Source organism: Microchirus variegatus, assembly GCF_963457635.1.
Source record: "Microchirus variegatus genome assembly, chromosome: 9".
NCBI classification, from domain to species: domain Eukaryota; kingdom Metazoa; phylum Chordata; class Actinopteri; order Pleuronectiformes; family Soleidae; genus Microchirus; species Microchirus variegatus.
In genome coordinates, this window is record NC_139810.1 from 14,390,581 (window position 1) to 14,411,895 (window position 21,315).

Consider the following 21,315-nt stretch of genomic DNA (forward strand, 5'->3'; position numbering starts at 1 on the left):
TGGATACACTTTGAATAATATATTTTATAGTGTCCTTTAATACTGAAGGAAAATCAAAAGAACCATATCGTCATAGGAATTGACAATAGTTCAATCTCAATATTGCAAATATAACATTTGTATTTTGTTTAATGCACAAATGTTGTTACAAAATGAATAAGTTCAAATTTTATGTCATGTGACAATGTTTTATTAAACATTATCTTCATGCGACTGTCATTGATTTTATGTTGCAGGTTAAGTCCCGTTAACCAGTCTGGTGTGAGTTTTTCAAAATACTGAGATCGAATCTCCTCACAATTGGTGAAGGTGTTCCACAGGGGTCAATCTTAGGTCCACCACTGTTAACTATCTACATAAACGACATTATATCCTGTCTATAGAATGATAATTCTGTACAGTTTTGGCCACACTCCTGCTCTCACCGTATCACACCTGTAGACTGTTTTTGATCAATTCAAACGTCAAAAGTCTCAAGGTTGTCTTAAATTCTAATAAGACTAAATGGAAGCTATTCTAAAGATCCACCCATTCCAATAACTGCCCCAGTTTGCACACCCCATCCAATTACTATATAAAATTGAGGAATTCTTGTAGCTTTTCAGGGTCTCTGCAGGTTTCAACAAGTCAAATTTAAGACTTTTTAAGACTTTTTTAAGACCACAATGAATACAATTTAAGACCCATTACAAATCCATACTGTCAAAAAAGTACAAATACATGAAGGAAAATTGGAGCCACAAATCGTTGAACTTGCACTTTGGTTTAGCTGTGGGCTTTCTTTAAGTTTTCTCCACTGCTAAGCTAAGCTGTAACACACCGCGACCCCGTGGATACCCTGCTTTTATATTTTTAACAGAATAACACACACACAAAACAATACTGAACTTGTTTTCTTCAAAGTTGGTGAAAGAAATAATAATATATACAGTATAATCAATATATATTTGAAGAGGCTAAAGTAAAACAGGATTTTTAATACTTTCCTCTATTGATTGCAAGATACAGCATTTTCAACATTTGTATTAATTTTTCATGAACAGAACACTGATCATTGCGTAAAATGAGGTTATATCTACAAACTGGTAAACTACATTCATAACGTGGCTGGATTATTTGGGCTAATTAAATAATTAATTAATTAAGTAATTTGTAACATCACTTCTGCCGATAAGAATTAAAGAGATTTGTAGAGCAGATGCATTTAAACACATTGTTTTTAATAATAATGTAATAATGTTTTTACATGATATCAGACTAAAATGGAGGAAACATTAATAATGATGGTTGAAAAAGTATACATGAAAAACACAGGGATCCTTGTTCTCCACAGGAACTCTATGTAAACGTAAAACGTCACAGCTTTGACACTCGTGTGTCAATGTTGTCATTTTTGAAACCAGTATTTTTTCAGTATGTGTACAACACAACTGAGTCAGGGTTCAGCTGCATACAAGTGGGTCGATCTGTTCCACAGGACGTCCACTTCCTCTGGATGTTTTGTTGACGTGGCGTAATAACCATATTAGATGATTTACAAAATCAAATTCAATGCAATATGTGCTTAAATAATCGTTCATGAATCATTTTATGAAACTCAAACTGTGTTCATTTCATAAAACGTGTAAGAGAAGCATCATCTCACTCATCTTTCTTTCGGACGGTTGAAATGGCTACATTATGGACACTGTTCATGGTTCACTGTTGCTGCAGATGTAACACCTATGTTTTCTGGGCTCTCTCCTCAACGTAGAGCTGCATCTGTGACAGACAAAGAACAAGCAAATATCACCAAAAGGCGTGGGAGGATTTCAATGATGATGATATTAAAGCTCCCATAGAGTGGTCCTATCTCATATATATGTGAGTTATGGAGGTCTACTTACATACATTAACTTGTTGGTGGTACATTAATTGTGGATACACTGCTACTCAAAACATTGTTTTAACCCGGAGTCAGAAGACACTGTCGCAAGTGAAACACCTCCACAACGGATGTACGCAACCGTTTGTGCCCGGACTAGTGCCCGGAGCAGAAGGATCCGCTGTTCAGGAGACGGGATCCTTACGTCACGATTCCAGGCTTTTACAGATACACACCAAAAAACAGCATTAATTGAAACTTCCAGTCTATGGGAGCTTTAACAATGCAACAAAACAGAGTCCCGGCAACATATAGTGTGTGTGTGTGGGGGGGGTGCGAAGAAGAGGCTGCAGAAATAGTCTGTGTCCATACTAACATGCCTAAAAGGCGACAATATATTTTACATCCATTGTTTTATTATTCACTGTTTACTGTTGTTATGACATGTCCAGCATTGACATTGTTGTGACATGGATGATTTTTTCTACATATTTTAAACGGCCCATTTGTTGACCAGATGGTAACAATAGTAGCTAAACTTAAATGTTTCCTATCAATTACCTTTGCCCATAATCACATACATTATTAATCATTCATTTTAATGGCCTCTCCTGGCTCACCAGCAACACCTTCCACCTGCTGAGTGTTAAAACGCTGCATGTCCATGATCTTTTTTATCTTTTGATAAAAAGAAGGTCATTTGTGCTCACTTTTACGATGTCAGATGTCATGGTCTTCAGTGGGATGAGTCTTGGCTCCTGCATGTGAACTTCCTGCTCATCAGCAACTATCCATGGGAAATCCTGAGGAAGACAACGCACACATTTGTTACACAGCACATGCATGCACAGTAATTATTCTGTTCTTGGATTCAGGTTGTATAAACTGTGAAACTGAAGTGTCTTCTAATCATTTTATGCCATAACTATATATATATATATATATATATATATATACACATATATATATATATGTGTACATACACATATATATATATGTATATATATATATATATATATATACACATATATATGTATATATATATATATATATACACATATATATGTATATATATATATATATATACACATATATATGTATATATATATATATATATACATATATATATATATATATATATATGTATATATATATATATATATATATACACATATATATGTATATATATATATATATATACACATATATATGTATATATATATATATATATACACATATATATGTATATATATATATATATATACATATATATATATATATATATATATATATGTGTATGTACACATATATATATATATGTGTATATATATATACATATACATATATATATATATATACATATATATATATACATATATATATATATTATGTTCTATAGTGCAGATTAATACTGAAGACATCCAAACTATGAAGGAACACATATGTAATTATGTAGTAAACTAAAAAAAATTAAAGACACCAGAAAGTTTTACATATGTTTTACAACTCTTGGCATTCTCTCAATCAGCTTCATGTAAAATAATTACAGTTCGAACAATAATCACTATAAGCAGTTATGTAATATACAAAGAAATCATTGGTAGTGATGACAACGCACAACATACTGCTGTGTTAGTGCAGTGTTGAAAACCCCACCTTGATAACTTGAACTTTCTCCATGTTGCGTGTGGCAGATTCTCTGGTATGTACAAGTACTGTGAATGAACACCCTGTAACAAAATAAGAAAAAACAGTCAAACAAATAGATCTATGATCTCAAGCTTATCATTCATGTTTCATAGAATCTCCTTAAAGTGACTGAACTTAAAGGTGAAGTAAGTAGTTTATAGTGCCATCTAGAGGAGAGGCTGAAATTTACAACAAAGAACTGCTCCTCTGCTCACCCCCTCCCTTCCCTTAGCGCTACGGTATCCGCAGCCGGTCAAATGTCGTCCTCGTTGTCTTTCTCCGTGTCAGCAGATGAGGTTCGTGAGGCGAGGGAGAGGGCGAGCTACCGCGGCCGTAGCAGACGAAGCAGAGAGAGGGGAGGCGGGACTTCCGCTACAAGTAAAGCGACGCTTGATTTGTTCTCTCGGGTTTGTCCTTACAGGCTCCGGTAGAAACATGGCGTCTCGCTGCTAACAGTGGCTATGCAACCGCGGCCCGCGACCATGTTATTTTACATGACTTTTTGAAACACTACGAAAATGAAACAAAAACTATTATACAGCGACTAGACAATGCAGGAGCACATAATATGTATAAAAGAATGGATTTTGGGTTATATAAACCCATAAATACTACACAGTGTCCCTTTAAGCATTTGCTTAATAAGGATTACTGGGATAATACACAGGTCATACAGCTACGTACAGTCACCTGCAAACCTGTTGTATGAAAGGTGATTAATGTTACAGATATTTATGTTCCAACCAGCTTTACCTGGAGATCAGTTATAAAAACACTACTTCATAAAGAAACTCTGTTTTCATGAATGAGGAGCTGGGACAAGTTTCACAACCTCTGTCCAAAACAGCTGTGACAGCTGTTTCGTTAACCAGGTCAACATCAAATATTAGGAAACATAAAAGAAAATGAAAAACCAAGAACACCCACTGCATTTTCATAAGTTTTCTCCTCCAGAATAGTGACGCTTCAACTAGTTTGATGAACGGAAACAGCTAAAAGTAGCAGTTGCTAATTTACCTCAAAAAGTATTGATTCTGTTAATCAGTGTTATCTGAAAATCAGGGTTTTGGAAATAAATTTTTCAGATTCATTTAAAGGCGCAAATTTGTGCTCTGTTGTTCATGTTTCCATTCCATTTTCTCATTTCATTTAGATTTGTCTGACTAACTCAAATTACAACATTCAAATCCTGAGGATGAGGATTGTGAAGTGTTATAAAAACACTATAAAAATAGCAATAGAAAGTATGTTGTGTGTTTGTATATTCCATTGTAATTGCATGTCATCACTGTTGATGTTACCTGGTGGGTTATTATTTAAAATGGCATCACACACACTGATTTTCAGGATGAATGCCCTCAGCAGCTGCTCCACATGTGAGAGTAGAGTGTCAGAGCTGGAAAACAAACACACAGGTCAGGACCATGGTCAAACTGACAACATAAACACAAAACTAGCAGGTTCATTTGGCAGTAGTACAAGAAAGATATATGTTCATAATAATGTCTAATTAAGTAATAAATATATCAGGAGAAAACCTTATGGACAGCAGTGGAGGTTGGGAAATCTCGAACACAAATCTCTCCACTGGATGATGCTCTTTGTCCATGATGACAACCACCACCTTCTCTGCATCATTCTGGAAGTTAAGAGGGGGAAGACGTCAGCACAGGTGAGACATGTTACCCGAAATCCATCTGTCCCCTTCAGTGTATGTCTTACCTTTTCAATGAGTGGCTTCACACAGTGTAGTGTGTCTTGAATGTACTGATTTAGTTCTGGGTGGCATGACATCTGGAAATAAACACACCACACAGACAGAGGTATGAGAGGTAAAAGTGGAAAATTGTGAGCATGTAATAAATATACAATGTACACCAGCTTGCCACTTTATTAGGATAAAAATAATAATTAGGATAATATGATAACATAATTAGGATATAAAAGACATGGTCATGTCCACCTGCTGAAGTTCGGATAAGAAATGGGAATGCAGGGTGATTTAAGTTACTTTAAAAAGTGGTATAATTCAGAATTTACTGAGACAGATTTCCACACACAACTATCCCCAGACATATAGGGAACTAGTAACGATCTGTCCAAAAAGAGAAAATGTGAGGCGAGTGCCAATGCTATGGGTAAAAAATGCCTTGTTGATGACAGAGGAGAAAGATCAGACTGGTTTGAGATGATAGAAAGACCATCGCTGATCACACAACACATCGAGCTTTGAAGCAGATGGATGACAGCAGCAGAGGACCATACTGGGTACCTCTCCTGCCACAGTATTAGGACTCATGACTCATGTGTATAATGAAATGGCTGGTGGGTGTGAATGTTTGCGTACCTGCACAGGTACGTTGTATTTCTTTCTCTTCTGGAATATTCCAGAGGGATAAACTTCACGGACATACAGGATAAGATGAATAGCAACCTCAAGGAATTCACAGAGGATGTCAGCAACCACTGAAAATAGATAAATCCACAGGGTGATGTCATTTTGCTCTATAAGGACTAACTCAACATAAACCAAATACAAATGTAAAGCAGGTTAGTATTTACTGATATTTCATATTACAAAAAAAGGGCATACTATAGAATACAAACATGATTTTGGTTTTGGTTTTCTTACCTTGTCCAAAATTGAGGTCTTGTCTCGTTAGAGTTGTCATATTTTATTCCAAATAGAAAATGTCAAACGACTCAAGGAGATAATTGTGTGGGTTGCTAACGTTAGCAAAGCAACAGAGCGTCACACCTTCATTCTCTGTCTTTACCGTTCGAGGACCGACTTTATTCGGGTGTGTGAACACAAGACAAAGCAGAGGTAAAATTCCAGTTTGATAAATACAATCACACAAATTAGACTTCACGACGAACGAATGATTGAAAACAGTAAACGAGCCGAAACGCCGCTTTACGGTCCTTCGTGTCGCATTTCACCGACGTCACTGATTATTTACATGCAGATTGCAGTCCATTTATGATGACGTTACCTTTTCTTTTGTTTGTTCTTCTTCTACTAGTCTCTTGATGGCATTTGATGCTGCCTCCTATAGGTCCACTTCAGAACTACACACCGACTTCACAACGACATGTATGTCAGTGAAGAAATGACCGTGTCCACTGTGAGATCGTTTTAAAATGATGATACAGAGACTATTTAGATATGTTTTTATTCATTATTTTAGTAAATAGAGCTATTCTCTCCACTTTTTATCCCCCACACTGCATCAGAACATAATGTACAGTCTTTTGATTTTAGCAGATTTCATTTATTTTATCAGCGTTTTAGGGGCTACAAGCTAACCAATAAGGACCTCATCAAAATATAGCAATAATATTCATCACTGTGCCAAACTGTATATATAGCATATAATCCACTTAGTGTATGTGACATTTTCTTTCTTCTACATATTATGAGGCTATCCTATGGTTACATCAATAAAACAAATGCCACTCTCTTATTATATTTGCCATTTTCTTTGAATTTGAGTTAAATAAATTAAGATTTCCTATATGCAAACAAAGGGCTTTGTATGTGTAAGTACTACACCTTTACTACAATAATCCATCCACTTGGCAGGTGAGACATATGCAGATGTTGATTAAAGAGCATGATTATTGTAAAGGTGTTGACTTGAAGTGGTCACAAGAAAAGGACTTTCTTAAATGTGCACTTCTATCAAGCAACACAGATGCCACAGGTTTTTGAGGCAGCTGTTGTCTGTGAACTGTACCCTCATGTCAGAGAATTACACTTGTTCAGAAGAACTTCAGACTGTAAGCTCACCAGCGTAGGAATCCAGTGTCTTCGCCTAAGACGGATTGTCTGAGATCGGCCGTCCACACAAAAAAGCAAACTGTTAAAGAAATACTTGACTGATTTGCATTTTGAATCTTTACACTACGAGAATAGGGGGAGTATTTTTTTGAAAAATTGTGCTTCCCAACCTCAACCTTTGCTGACAGTTACGCCAACAGGACCAAGTGTCACTGGTGGGCACGTAACAAAAACAAGAAGGAAGATATTTTGCAATTCAGGGGAAACCGAGGTTGGGAAGCACAAATTTATGTGCTCAAAAAAATACTACCTTATTCTAGTAATACAAAGCTACATGCTAATCAGTGAAGTACACCTTTAAATGCATGGATGGAGAATGTTTGCACCAATGGTCAGAGACCAGCTCAGGGAAGCTCAGCTTGTCGGCCACAGTGACGATGCTACTGATAATGATAATGCACATGAAGCAAATGTGAAGCATTACTAAAATGATTGAAAACAGCAACTAGACAATAATGAACAGATATTTGGACTTCGTCTGAACACGCAGCGAGCAGAGTCGGAGAATTAAAGCTGTGATTGAAGCCCAGGATCAGGTTAACATGATTGTTAAAAATATGACAAAGAGGCATGAATCCATGTGCGTGTGTCTCAGGAGGGAAGACGCAGGGAAGGAAGCACAGGTTGCTGGTTTAATTCCCTACCAGGTCAATGGCTGTGGAAAACCCTGAGCAAAGGTACCTAATCCCTAATGCTCATTGTTAATTGGACACTCTAAATTGACCCAGCCTGCTGCTGGTTATAAGCCGGGATAAATGAGAGGTTTGTGTGAGGAAGAGCATGCGGAGTAAAAATCTCTGCCAAATCAAATAATGTATGTGGATCCTCCGCTGTGGCGACCCCTAGTGCAGGAGAAGCTGAAAGAGGGGGAAAAAAAGGTAATAGCAACTTTTATCTCGATGCATGTTGTACAAAATAGGTCATAGAAATGTCATACATATCCAACAACAATAATAAAAAATACACAAGCCATTTTTAAAGATGCCATGAAGATTTCTTGTTTAATTAAAGTGGTCAACTTCAACAGGATTTCATATTTGTTAAGGACACAGCAATCACCTGAGAGAATGGAACATGGTGACATTGGACCCATCAATAAATCAGTCAACTACTTCACACTCAATTCAATTCATTTATGGATAAAAACAATTTAATCACTCGTAGTAAGCAAATGCAAACATGCAGAGTGGTTCAAAAATATTCATTAAAAAAAAAAAAGAAACAAAAAACACACACTCATTAAAACCTGACAAAAAACGTTCACTGGACTCTTTGTCCTGGCCCCACACTGTTCGCATCAAGTTTAAAGCTATTCCTCTGTAGAAAGTTAGAGAAAATTAAAGTCAAAGGCAGCTCAATTGTCCATAACAGATATCTGGAAATTCCCAGAGTAAAATAATAATAAAAAAAACCTCTTTAAATAAGTGGGAATGGATTCCTACTCCTAACCATCCCCACAGTCCAAATTCAGAGAAGATTTAAGGAAAAGGCTTAATCTCTGATAATGCTAAGTGCAATTTCCTACTATACAGTATTTATATTAAATAAAAAACTGTATTTGTCTCGTGTGTATTGATTTCACCATTTATGTTATTTAATGAACTTGGGCTTTGTTTAAAACTTCTGATTGTCTGGTCGTCGGTTATAACTGATTCAAGCAAAAAACTCCCCAAAACAAATAACAGCAAAAGCCCCATATTATTATTATTATGGATAAACATCAACTTATAAATCATCTCTAAGCCTGTTTAACTAATCATGGATGCCAGGGATGCCATTCCAGCATGCAGTGAGGGGTATGTCAGTTTACAAAAAGAATAGGCACATAAATGCCTAAATATGCGCACAACAGTTCAAGGTAGACGAAAAGCATTCCTAGAATGCAGTATGTGGTTAAAAAGTGTGGACCGGCCAGTCGAAGCCTCCTAAAACCTCATACCTCTGGCACTTGTGTCCTCATCACACGATGTGACCATTCACGAGCGCATACATTCAGCGGCTGCTGTACCACAGATGAGAGACAAAATGAGCGAACACTGAAAAGTAAGACAAAAACCTTACAGAAGTCACTTCCCTCACAAGAACTGAAGGACACCCTGAGCTTTCCCTTTCACTAACTAACCAACTCACAACATAGCACAGGATCGAGAGTGGATTTAAGGTCCTCCATCACAGGGACCAATGAACATTTCCACAGGACCAGTGACTGCTTTGGAAGTCTAGTCAGACCAGTGACTTTTCTTTTACCAAGCCAGTCACATAAGAGTCACAGAATAGAACCTGGGGGGGGGGGCTTTGGTGAGTGGGTCCTCTTTGAAGCTGGGATAAGCAGAATATTTTTGTGTTATTGTGCAATTACTGCATATTAACATTTTAGCATAATCAATCTAAGTCACCTGAGCGGCACCTAGACTTCTGCACCTCCTCTTATGACTGGAGGAACTGGCCAATCACAGGGCAGCTCAGACAGAGAGAGAGAGCAATGGCAGCAGAGTCATGTAGTGAGAGATATGACTCAACATAACAACATGCAACTAATTTCATTTTAAATAGCAGAGAGTGGTGCCTCTTTGTTCCCACGCTGCCTGTGAGAAGAGTGACTGAATTACATCTGCAGCTGAAACTGGCAGAATCAGGCCCAGCTAGTTCAGGGGTTATATAACGCCAAACTGTAGAAATGTGCTAAAAGTCTTTAGAAGTCAGTAAAACCCAGACACAGTCCTGATGTTTATCTGTACAAACTATATTTGTATGATGCCATGTTTATTATAGCGACAGCACTTCAAATCCAGGAACGATATGACTGAAAATTCAGCGCTCTGACGAAGTGACAATGGATTAAGGTCTAATGTGAAGGACTTAGGAGAAATCTGTTGATGGAAATATAATAAAAAAATATACCATCACATTTGTTTTAATTTTCACTATAAATCATCTGATACCTCAGATCGACGTGTTTCCTTTACAGGTGAGGTAAAGAGCATCCTATGCACTGAACCTCTACATGGCTTGTGGTCAGAGTCCTGTTGTTGCTTGTCAAAGTTTGCATTGAGCTGCTTTAGCTGCAGTGTGTAAATATCCAGTCATCCCATCTAAAATGAAATCGTTTTTGTTTTTTTTAAATAATCACTTGATCCCTTTCAAAGCAGCACCTTTGTCTCAGGTTGCCCAGTCGTCAGTGAGATGACGTGGGATGGAAGTTCTGGTCCTCCGGCAGTGGTTTATGGCTCTGCTCAGCAGCCAGTGTCTGTAAGGTTGCCCTCTGGATCTGTCTGGCCTTGTTGTACAAGAAGACGCCGATGAACACCAGGATAGTGCCGATGGCGCTGAGGATGGTGATGTGGTTACTGAACACGATGATGCTCAGCCATACCGATAGAGCGTGCTTGACGGTACTGGCGACACTGATGAAAGGACAAGGAAAGGACAAGGTGATTTCTGTTTGTCATTGATGTTATTATTCTACCTCCGTTTGGTCTTTGTGAACATTAACAATGTTATGCTGCATTGTTCACCTGACAGAGGGAGAGTTTGTGTTTACAACAGCAGCACAGGCGGTTGGGGACAAGGAACTGCCAAATTACTTTTTTTTTTAAGCATTGAAACTCACTTCTGTAACTTTTCATGGGTGCTTCTTTGTGTTTTCACTCATACTCCAACACCTATGTAATTGTCTGGCTTTACTAGCACAATGTCGTCTGCCTCGACTTAAAACAAATCACTTCCTGTGTGCAGCGAGGCAACACCAGATCTCAACACCACTATATTGAGAAATACAGAGAGAGTAGTATGGAGCTGATAGACATTGGTATGAATGTCATAGAAATCCGTTTATATTTAAAAGTTTAAAGGTCACATAGAGTGGTCCTGTTGCACATAAATGTTAGTTATGGAGGTCTATTTACATACATTAACTTGTTTTTATGGTCAAAAACCTCCTAGTTGCTGTAAACGAGCCGATTGAAATCCTCTTTTCTGACGCTTTTCGTCAGCCGCGATGTTTCAGAGTGAACTTTTACCCCCAGAAGACAGAGGCTTGTGATTGGCCAGTACTATTCAGCACACCAGCTCTCAGAAGCTCCCCCCTCTGGAACGGTGGATGCACTGCTCCTCATTATCAAAACATTGTTTTAACAATGTTTAAAAATAGTTTCGTCACGACTCCCGCCGCAGTCCCTTTTATGACTTTGACCCGGAGTCAGACCCAGAGTCAGAAGACACTGACGCAACCGGATGTGCCCGGACTAGTGCACGGAGCAGGACGATCGGCTGTTCAGGAGAACCGCTGTTTACGTAACTACGGGATTTTCAGAGATCTCGTTGAGCCCTGAGATTACAATAAGCACAGCGTTCTCAGCAATGGCTGAACTTTTTGTTTCAAACCTTCGGGGCTTCATAAACAAGGTAATGACGCAGATACACACTAAAAAAGCAGCATTAATAAGAACTTACGATCGAGTTCCGCTTTAAATGCAAGACTCACTCCCACTTTAAACTAGTCAATCGGTAACACTTACCATTATTATATATTAATAAAGATTATTGGGTATTTTATATACAGTACAGACCAAAAGTTTGGACACACCTTCTCATTCAATGAGTTTCCTTTATTTTCATGACTATTGACATTGTAGATTCACACTGAAGGCATCAAAACTATGAATTAACACATGTGGAAATATGCACTTAACAAAAAAGTGTAAAACAACTGAAAATACGCCTTATATTCTACTTTCTTCAAAGTAGCCACCTTTTGCTCAGATTACTGCTTTGCACACTCTCTGCATTCTCTTGATGAGCTTCAAGAGGTAGTCACCTGAAATGGTTTTCACTTCACAGGTTTGCCCTGTCAGGTTTAATAAGTGGGATTTCTTGCCTTATAAATGGGGTGGGGACCACCCCAGAAGTCAGGTGGATACACAGCTGATAGTCCTACAGAATAGACTGTTAGAATGTGTATTATGGCAAGAAAAAAACAGCTAAGTAAAGAAAAATGAGTGGCCATCATTACTTTAAGAAATGAAGGTCAGTCAGTCCGAAAAATTGGGAAAACTTTGAAAGTGTCCCCAAGTGCAGTTGCAAAAACCATCAAGCGCTACAAAGAAACTGGCTCAAATGAGGACTGCGCCAGGAAAGGAAGACCAAGAGTCACCTCTGCTGCGGAGGATAAGTTCATCCGAGTCACCAGCCTCAGAAATCACAGGTTAACAGCAGCTCAGATTAGAGACCAGGTCAATGCCACACAGAGTTCTAGCAGCAGACACATCTCTAGAACAACTGTTCAGAGGAGACTGTGTGAATCAGGCCTTCATGGTAGAATAGCTACTAGGAAACCACTGCTAAGGACAGGCAACAAGCAGAAGAGACTTGTTTGGGCTAAAGAACACAAGGAATGGACATTAGACCAGTGGAAATCTGTGCTTTGGTCTGATGAATCCAAATTTGAGATCTTTGGTTCCAACCACTGTGTCTTTGTGCGAAGCAGAAAAGGTGAAAGGATGGACTCTACATGCCTGGTTCCCACATGAAGCATGGAGGAGGAGGTGTGATGGTGTGGGGGTGCTTTGCTGGTGACACTGTTGGGGATTTATTCAAAATTGAAAGTATACTGAACCAGCATGGCTACCACAGCATCTTGCAGCGGCATGCTATTCCATCCGGTTTGCGTTTAGTTGGACTGTTTTCAACAGGACAATGACCCTAAACACACCTCCAGGCTGTGTAAGGGCTATTTGACCAAGAAGGAGAGTGATGGGGTGCTGCGCCAGATGACCTGGCCTCCACAGTCACCGGACCTGAACCCAATTGACATGGTTTGGGGTGAGCTGGACCGCAGAGTGAAGGCAAAAGGGCTAACAAGTGCTAAGCATCTCTGGGAACTCCTTCAAGACTGTTGGAAGACCATTTCAGGTGACTACCTCTTGAAGCTCATCAAGAGAACGCCAAGAGTGTGCGAAGCAGTATTCAAAGCAAAAGGTGGCTACTTTGAAGAATCTAGAATATAAGGCGTATTTTCAGTTGTTTCACACTTTTTTGTTAAGTATATAATTCCACATGTGTTAATTCATAGTTGTGATGCCTTCAGTGTGAATCTACAACTTTCATAGTCATGAAAATAAAGAAAACTCTTTGAATGAGAAGGTGTGTCCAAACTTTTGGTCTGTACTGTATATATATATATATACACACACACTATTGTTATTACAAGTTAATACTTGATATTGAATTCAATAAGACGGTATACATCCCTAAATCCATATTATTACACACACAACAAAAAAACATTGACTGGGGTAACATTTTAACATTTATCCATCGAGTTGATTCCAGAGTCCTCTTTAAAAAAGGGTTTGTGTCTGTCTCTTACCTAAAGGTAACGGGAGAAATCCGGCCCATGAGAGCGTAGGCTGTGACACTCTGCAGGTGGAACAGGAAGCCATCAAAAAGCAGCAACATGATAATGTCTTGACTGAAGATGAAGCTCCGCCTGCTCTTCCCAATCACCGGAATGTCCTGAAACCACGGACGCACACAGTGCAACATTTAACAACCCTGCATTTTTAATGCGTTGCTACTCATTTGTCCCTGATGACAGTCCTGTACATGTAAACATTGTGACAATGAGTTTCCATTGTCAAAACATTGAGAAGAGCAAACACGGTGGTCTGGCTCCTACAGGGTGGAGCGAGACTCAGTGTCGGCTGTTGATTTGTTGACAGAGAATCATCACTTCAGTGCGATGGTATAGGAAATATACGGTTTTCCTGTGCAGCCTTCTTTCAAACCAGACTCGTCTTTCACTAGTCATAAACAGCTGCATGCCATGAAGACAGAAGACGGAATGCTGGATGTCCTCTATTGTTAGCCTCTGTTAAACGTGTCTTGTTCTTCTTCTTAATGCCATTTAATTGCACGCTACACCGTGTCGTGCTTCTTTGACGTCTTTGTCACTCAGAAATTATGTATCCCACACAAACTGTGGTGGAACCACCACCCAGATCAGGGTTTACCTTTCCAAACGACTGTGTGGTGAGGTGCTCTTTGGATGGATTATATGAAGAAAGAAACACCTCGCCGTTCAAAACAATTAAAATGCCTTCAATGTTATGCCATGGTCATGTTTGAAGTGATGCATTTTGGCCTCGAGCCAAGGTTTTGTATTTGAGAAAATCAATCTAATTAATAACTTTTAATTCGATCTATGGTAATTACACTAGGGAGTGGTGTAATTACCATAGATCGAATTAAATAGATTGAAAGCAATTTCTGTTTGTACTCACCATGAGGAACACCCAGGCAGGAATAAGCATGATGACAGCTGCTGCACTGGTATAGAACTGCAGCTCAGGAGGGCTGAAATAAGATGACTACATAATTAAACAATTATAGTTTCATTTTTACAGCTATAAACAGAGAATCTCAGGCCTGTACCTGAATTTGTATCGGTCTCCACTGAGCAGCTTTTTGGAGAATACATTCTGCAAACTGAAATCAGAGATACAGGTTGTAAAGGGAAGTAGGAAGCACTGTGTTGTGGAAAAGCTGTGTTTGAGCGCTGCAGTACCAGTCCATGATGTTGGTGGAGAGAGCAGCGCAGAAACCAAGCATGTTGAAGCTACTCTCTGTGGCTGTGCAGAGGGCTAGGCCGGCCATGACAGGGAACAAGGACAGGTTCACCCACAGGCCTGCACAGTGGAAAACACAACAGCACACACAGTATGTTTATGATAAATAGATAGACCAAATTCAACTGGGCTATTCCTTTACCAACAGCAATGAAAAAAATGTATTAATGAGCCCAAGCACACAGTGCACAAATATCACAACAAAAATTATAAGATTTGATTTCAAGAAGGCAAAAAAAAATTTTATGCCAAGTAGAGAAAACCAAATCTAAAATATTCTTCTTTTTTTTTCTTTAATCAATTTTACAGAAGAATGTTGCTACAGATGGCTCTCAGAGAGTAACGTTCAGACAGCAAAAAAGTAGCAAGCCGTGTGGCCGTGACATGGAGAGAAAAGCTGAACTGAAAACCTGTTCACATAACAAGGGAATAAATATTACATTATTAAATATTATTCGCTAAATGTCTATGATTATTTGTGGAAATTCTTTTTAAATCTCTCTCTCTAATCTTCAAATCTGCATGTTTTTGGACTGTGGGAGGAAGCTGGAGAACACCCAAACACACACAGGAAGATCATGCAGGAAGGCCTGGAGCCCCAACCCAGGGCTGGAACCCACGTCTTCTTACTGCAAAGGCAGAGTGCTAACCGTGTGACCAAGTGCAAATATTTGACAATTGTAATTGTTTTTTTTAATCAAACCAGTTAAACCAACAAAAACCTTTATTCCATCAGGGGTGGAGTAGCTCAGTGGTTAAGACTGATAATCCCATGTGCAGAGAAATCAGGGTCATAAGTTTGACTCCACCCCTGGCTGGTTGTACTCAATTGTATGTCGCTTTGGATGAAAGCATCTGCTAAATGACATATAATGTTATATAATTCCACCGTTGGAGCCGGATCTGCAGCTCCAGTGCAGGAGAGTTGATTGGCACAGCTGAATACCTCTTTCCCTATTCTACTACCAGATCACTTATGGTCTCAAGAAAATGGATACACAAACGAAAAGAGAGAGTAAATATGTCATTTATAATCAGTATAAATCTAATTAATTTAGGGGGACAGGGGCCACAGTTCAGATTAATAATAGGATTTATAGGAAACACTGCAGGTGGCCACACTGGTAAAGTGGCTAGCGTTTCCATGTTCTGCCCATGTGTGCATAGGTTCTCTCTGAGTGCTTTGCTTCCTCCCCCATAACCTGTATGTTTGCTCTGCGATTGGACTGGCGACCTGTCCAGCATGTACCCCGCCTTTCTCCATTCAGACCTGGCCTGAGGAAGCATTCAGGACAGACTGGGTGTCTTCAGACCCAAAACCCACTTCAGCGCATATGTGACTAGACGTCAACAACAACTCCAGCGCCTCTGGAGTTTCTCAAACTGGAATTTCTAGCACATAATACAGACACACCCAGCTTACCTCAGCATAGCATGTTCTTTGTGTTAAGAGCACCACTGGTTTCATTTCATGACACATTTTTTTGTGTGTCACCAAACCCATGATACTGATAAAAGAAATATCACATTTACATTAAAAGGTCCAGTGTGCAACATTTATAACGTTAGGCAAGAGCCTTGCTTTACAGCGGCCCCATCGTACACCGCCACGTTTCCACAACACACTCAACGGACAAAGCAGCCAGAGTGTGCTGGTATGTTAATGCCACTGTATTTCCCTCACACACTGGGTAAAGAAGTACAGTATGTGAATGGTGTCCCTAATTGGACCTTTGAAGGATAAGTTGATTGTTATCATTCTATATATTTTTTTTTTTTTTTTACAAATTCTGTGAAAAAGCAGAGGGTCGTTTGCATCATAAAAGAAAGAATGCCCACCATTCGTGTGTCCATTACAGCTCTGGACCGTTTACACCTGAGCCCCTCTGACAGACAAGCATCAATGTGCCACCTGTCGTCAGTGTTTACCTGTGTACTCGCCAAGGATCAGCCTGGACATGATGACAGTGAAGATGGGTGCTGAGCTCTTCACTGTCTCTGCAAACGACACTGCCACATTCTTCAAACTCACCAAGCCCAGAACCACTGTGGTGAACCTGCCAAAGATGGTGAAATGTTGTGTTTGGAACCTTCAGTACTCAGTTTGAACTACATCCTTAATATCTTTGCCTTTCAACAGTGAAGCAAAAAAAAGAATGAGCAGGTGAAATTGGACACGCTTTCATTGTGTAGCAATTCTTGTTGCACAATAGGAAAGTGTCTAGCAATGGTGAGCTAGTGCTCAGTAATTGTACTTAATAAAAAGAAAGAGAAACAACACACCTATACAAGATCAAAACATAAGGAGAGATGAGAGCTTAATAGTGCTAGTGATTGATAGAGCATAAACATGATCACTTCACTGCTTCCACAGACTCCAGGATTCAAGGATGTTTGTCTTTTAGATTCCAAACTCTCCCAGCAGGGCATGTATGCTTACGGAATTATTCTGTCACATCATCATGACACACCGGTCTGGGTCTGCCCCATACTACAGGATAACTGGCTAGTTTTCGGTCCCAATTTGGTCCTTCCACATCTGGCCAAATTATCTTCCGCTGGTGTGGTGGATCTAGAAATTTCTACATGGGGTGGCAAGAGGTCTTGGCAGGGTGGCATGGGAGGATGGTACGCAAGAATCCCCAAATGTAAACATAACAAACTTTAAAAATACTTTAAAACTAATTACTGTTTTATTATGAACAACGGGAACAAGCCCAGTGCATCTCTTAACAAGTAAGTATTAATAGCAAAATTAAAATCTAAAAAAAAGTGCAAAAATCAAAAATAATAAAAAACTTAAAAGGCAGAGGACCCTCTTCCTCCCTGTCAGTCCCTGCCTCTGTCTCACTTTCTGAATCTAGAAAAGTAAAGGATGTCACCTGGTTTAACTCATTGCTATGATAGGTGACCGTAAGTGGTTTTATAGCAGGTCTACTGCTTAGCTAATCAAATCAATATGATCCATCTAGCTACAACTACTGTGTAGCTTGTTGTGACGTATAATTATTGACTTTTGGTCAATTTATTGTGTGTTTGTTGTATTAACCAATGACAACGAGTAGACTGGGAAACTAGTACAATCCAAGTTAATTCAATCTTCTCAGCCATGGCTACATCAACAGCTTTTTTTGCGTTTCCGAGCACAAAACACGGCGCAATAGCTACTAACAGACGATGCGATAGTCTGCCTCCATGTTTGTTAGAAAATAATTTTCCACCTCTCTCAAGCATAAAAACACATTTCTGTTTCCATTCTGGTGTGCAATGTGCAAATTTAAAAAATGTGCTGATGGAAACCTACATATTGACATATGGATACAGATTTGAAAAATATTAATGTGCAAGTCAACACATGAGGGAAGAAAGAAGCAACTATTGACCCTTAAAACCCACCTCATGAGTCCAACGAACAGCATGATCATGATGAAGTTGGAGGGATACTCGGTTCTGGTCTTGTGCGTGTACAGGCAACAGGGAATGTACATCTTTAGGCAGCCAATGATTGTGGTGGACACCATCTGTACAGCACCTACAGAAACATGTGAAGCAGATGTACTGTACATGCTATTTAATCACACATCTGTCACACACTGCCGCCATGTCACAGCCAACACTCTACATGCTGAACTAGAGTAGAACGAGTGTGTTTTAAAGCAGACCTAGACCAGAAGTTCCAATTAACGCTGTTTTTTAGTGTGTATCTGCGTCATTACCTTGTTTACGAAGCCCTGAAGGTTCTAAACAAACATTTCAGCCATTGCTGAGAACGCTGTGTTTTATTGTAATCTCGGTCCGGTTACGTAAACAGCGGTTCTCCTGAACAGCAGCTCCTCCTGGTCCGGGCACAAGTCCAGGTACATCCGGTTGTGTAAATACTGTGGCTAAGGAACGAACTGACACACAGAGAGCTGGTGAACTGTCACCGTCACTCACTCTATGACCCGCAGCGCAAACGTACTGCACTCAGGGAGGAGGTGAGTCACGTAGCAGGGCACTGGGCTCCTGCTTAGCACTGAACGATTCGGTGAATGAATCTTTTCAACAAATCATTTTAATGAACTGATTCAAGTGATTCAGTATACTCAAATGAACTGCCGATCCCATCACCAGCGCCTCTGAGAGCGGGTGTGCTGAATATGTCACTTCCAGGTATTGGCCAATCACAAGACAGTTGGGAAGGCTCTACGCTGGCTGGCCCATCACAACACACTCTGTCTTCTGGGGGTGAGATTTATTGTCTGAAATATCGCGGCTCAGCACAGCGTCAGAAAAGAAGGATTTCTACCGGCTTGTTTACAGCAACTAGGAGGTTTTTGACCATAAAAACAAGTTAATGTACGTAAGTAGACCTCCATAACTAACATATATGTGCAACAGGACCACTCTTTGTGAGCTTTAAGGCTAGAGAAGCCTTTTATTTTTATACTGTGTTTTACGTTCATGTACAACAAACAACGTGCATAAACAATTATTACTGAGTAAATTATTTGATACCACATGATGTACTTAATCACAGTTAAAGTTCCAGAGAACCGTTGTTTACGTAACCGGACCGGGCTTTTTCAGAGATCTCGCTGAGCCCGAGATTACACTACAACACAGCGTTCTCAGCAGTGGCTGAACTGTTTGTTTAGAACCTCCAGGGCTTCTTAAACAAGGTAATAACGCAGATACACACTAAAAAACAATGTTAATTGTAACTTCCGGTCTAGGTCCGCTTTAAGACAGTGAGCCTGCAAACTGCTGCATGTGTTTTTGACCTGTGTTTAAAAGTCTGGTGCAGAATAAAAATGGTAAATGTGTTCACTGTGAATAGTAGGTCATGTTTACACAGTTGTGTCCTGTACAGTGTTGTATGTCTCTGCAATGCATTTCACATGGCTGAAAGGGCAAAGGTGAGGGAGACATGTGACGCTGATAGGCTTTATGAGCATAGTGTGAACTTATTTGACTATAGTTTAAAAAAAGCTACAAGACATGTTTATAATCAAAAATTTCATACAAGAGTTTTAACATCAGTGGTAACACAAGGCGTGCATATGACTTTTCCTTACCCAGCATGCTGGGCTCCCCCTCCAGCAGTGTCAAGATGTACTTGTTGAGGAAAAGGGTGCAGAAGCTGAAGAAGTACCAGAAGCTCAAGTAGGTCAAAGAACGCCAGTTCCACACCCCAGACTCAGCCTCGATCACTATGGTCTCGGTGATTGTGACTTTCAGTACCTGCTCTCCTGGCAGGCTCTCACTGCGGGCCAGCACCACATGCTCCTGGCGGGTGCGGAATGGTGAGAGGAGCTGCAACAGCATGTGTCTGGTAGGTGACCTGTTGCCGGACATCACACCCGCTTAGCTTGTGGCCCTCAGGGGCCCGGCAGGTGGGTTGAGAGAAGTGAAGGTAAGGAGCTGATGGCAAGTTTAAAGGCTAGTCTATCTTCTGATTGGTCCTAACATTGACCGGCGTCTCTCGTTGTGCAGAGGTCGGCAGGAATGCTCCAAGGACTGGTTCTCTGCTGCAGCAGCTGGAAAGAATAAAAACCATGTGGTGAGAAAAGTGAGAAAAATTGAAGGATGATGATGGATAGGTAGTTTTGTCTCGTACCGGCCTGACAATTCACATGCGATCACAATTACATCATATATTCACCAATCAGCCAAAACATTGAAAACATTTATCTTAATGTTTTAGCCGCTCATTCTCACAAATTAGGTCATTTGAGGTCATCTACATTTTGAATGAATCATGAAGAATAAAAACACTGGTCACAATTCCTCAGGTACAGAAAGCGTGCATACCACAGTTTGAGAAGCAAAGGTATGAGACAATACACGTTAAAATGAAGTTCAAGTCAGAAATTTCATAAATGAAATCGCAATATCTGTCAGGGAAAAAACCCATCACAGTTACATTATCACACACTGCAGTGGTGTGTCTTTAAGAAATGAATCACAGCAGATGTGACAGACAGAGCTGGTGATGTGGCTCCAACTGCAGATAAGAAGTGAGCACACGCTCAACAAATGCTCACGTACAACAATGCTCACGCCCATGTGTTCAACAGAGACTTTGTGTTTATATTCACATTACTAAGAGCCAAGAACGTTACCTTAAAGCACGAGTTTGGTGTGTAGTAGTTAGCTTCTTCTCACAGTGTCCTCACATGGAGCCAGATACACTTAATTTCCTTGAAGCGAGACACTTCAGCTTGGACCGATAAGACAATAAACAACTAAATGTTTTATCGGTCGCTCTACGAGACAGTGACTCCACCACGACAGTTAGCGACAGACAACAG

General features: G+C 39.8%; 2 protein-coding genes across 2 annotated transcripts; both read right to left on the reverse strand.

Moving 5' to 3' along the window:
• Positions 1-1,290: 1,290 nt before the first annotated feature.
• mad2l2 (mitotic arrest deficient 2 like 2) lies at positions 1,291-6,358 on the reverse strand. The gene is made up of 8 exons (XM_083894487.1): positions 6,186-6,358; positions 5,901-6,019; positions 5,276-5,347; positions 5,092-5,192; positions 4,855-4,949; positions 3,521-3,594; positions 2,575-2,667; positions 1,291-1,761 (listed from the first exon to the last, which is right to left on the reverse strand). Exons 1-8 carry the CDS (start codon positions 6,223-6,225, stop codon positions 1,723-1,725), a joined length of 633 nt encoding a protein of 210 aa, XP_083750613.1. The 5' UTR covers positions 6,226-6,358; the 3' UTR covers positions 1,291-1,722.
• A 4,214-nt stretch (positions 6,359-10,572) lies between these two features.
• Positions 10,573-20,359, reverse strand: LOC310932129 (solute carrier family 35 member E2A; the record flags this gene model as incomplete). Its single annotated transcript, XM_083895422.1, has 8 exons — positions 10,573-10,801; positions 13,765-13,910; positions 14,678-14,750; positions 14,829-14,882; positions 14,962-15,082; positions 16,952-17,079; positions 18,419-18,554; positions 20,080-20,359. The coding sequence occupies 8 exons, from the start codon at positions 20,357-20,359 to the stop codon at positions 10,573-10,575; spliced, it is 1,167 nt and encodes a 388-aa protein (XP_083751548.1).
• Positions 20,360-21,315: the final 956 nt, after the last annotated feature.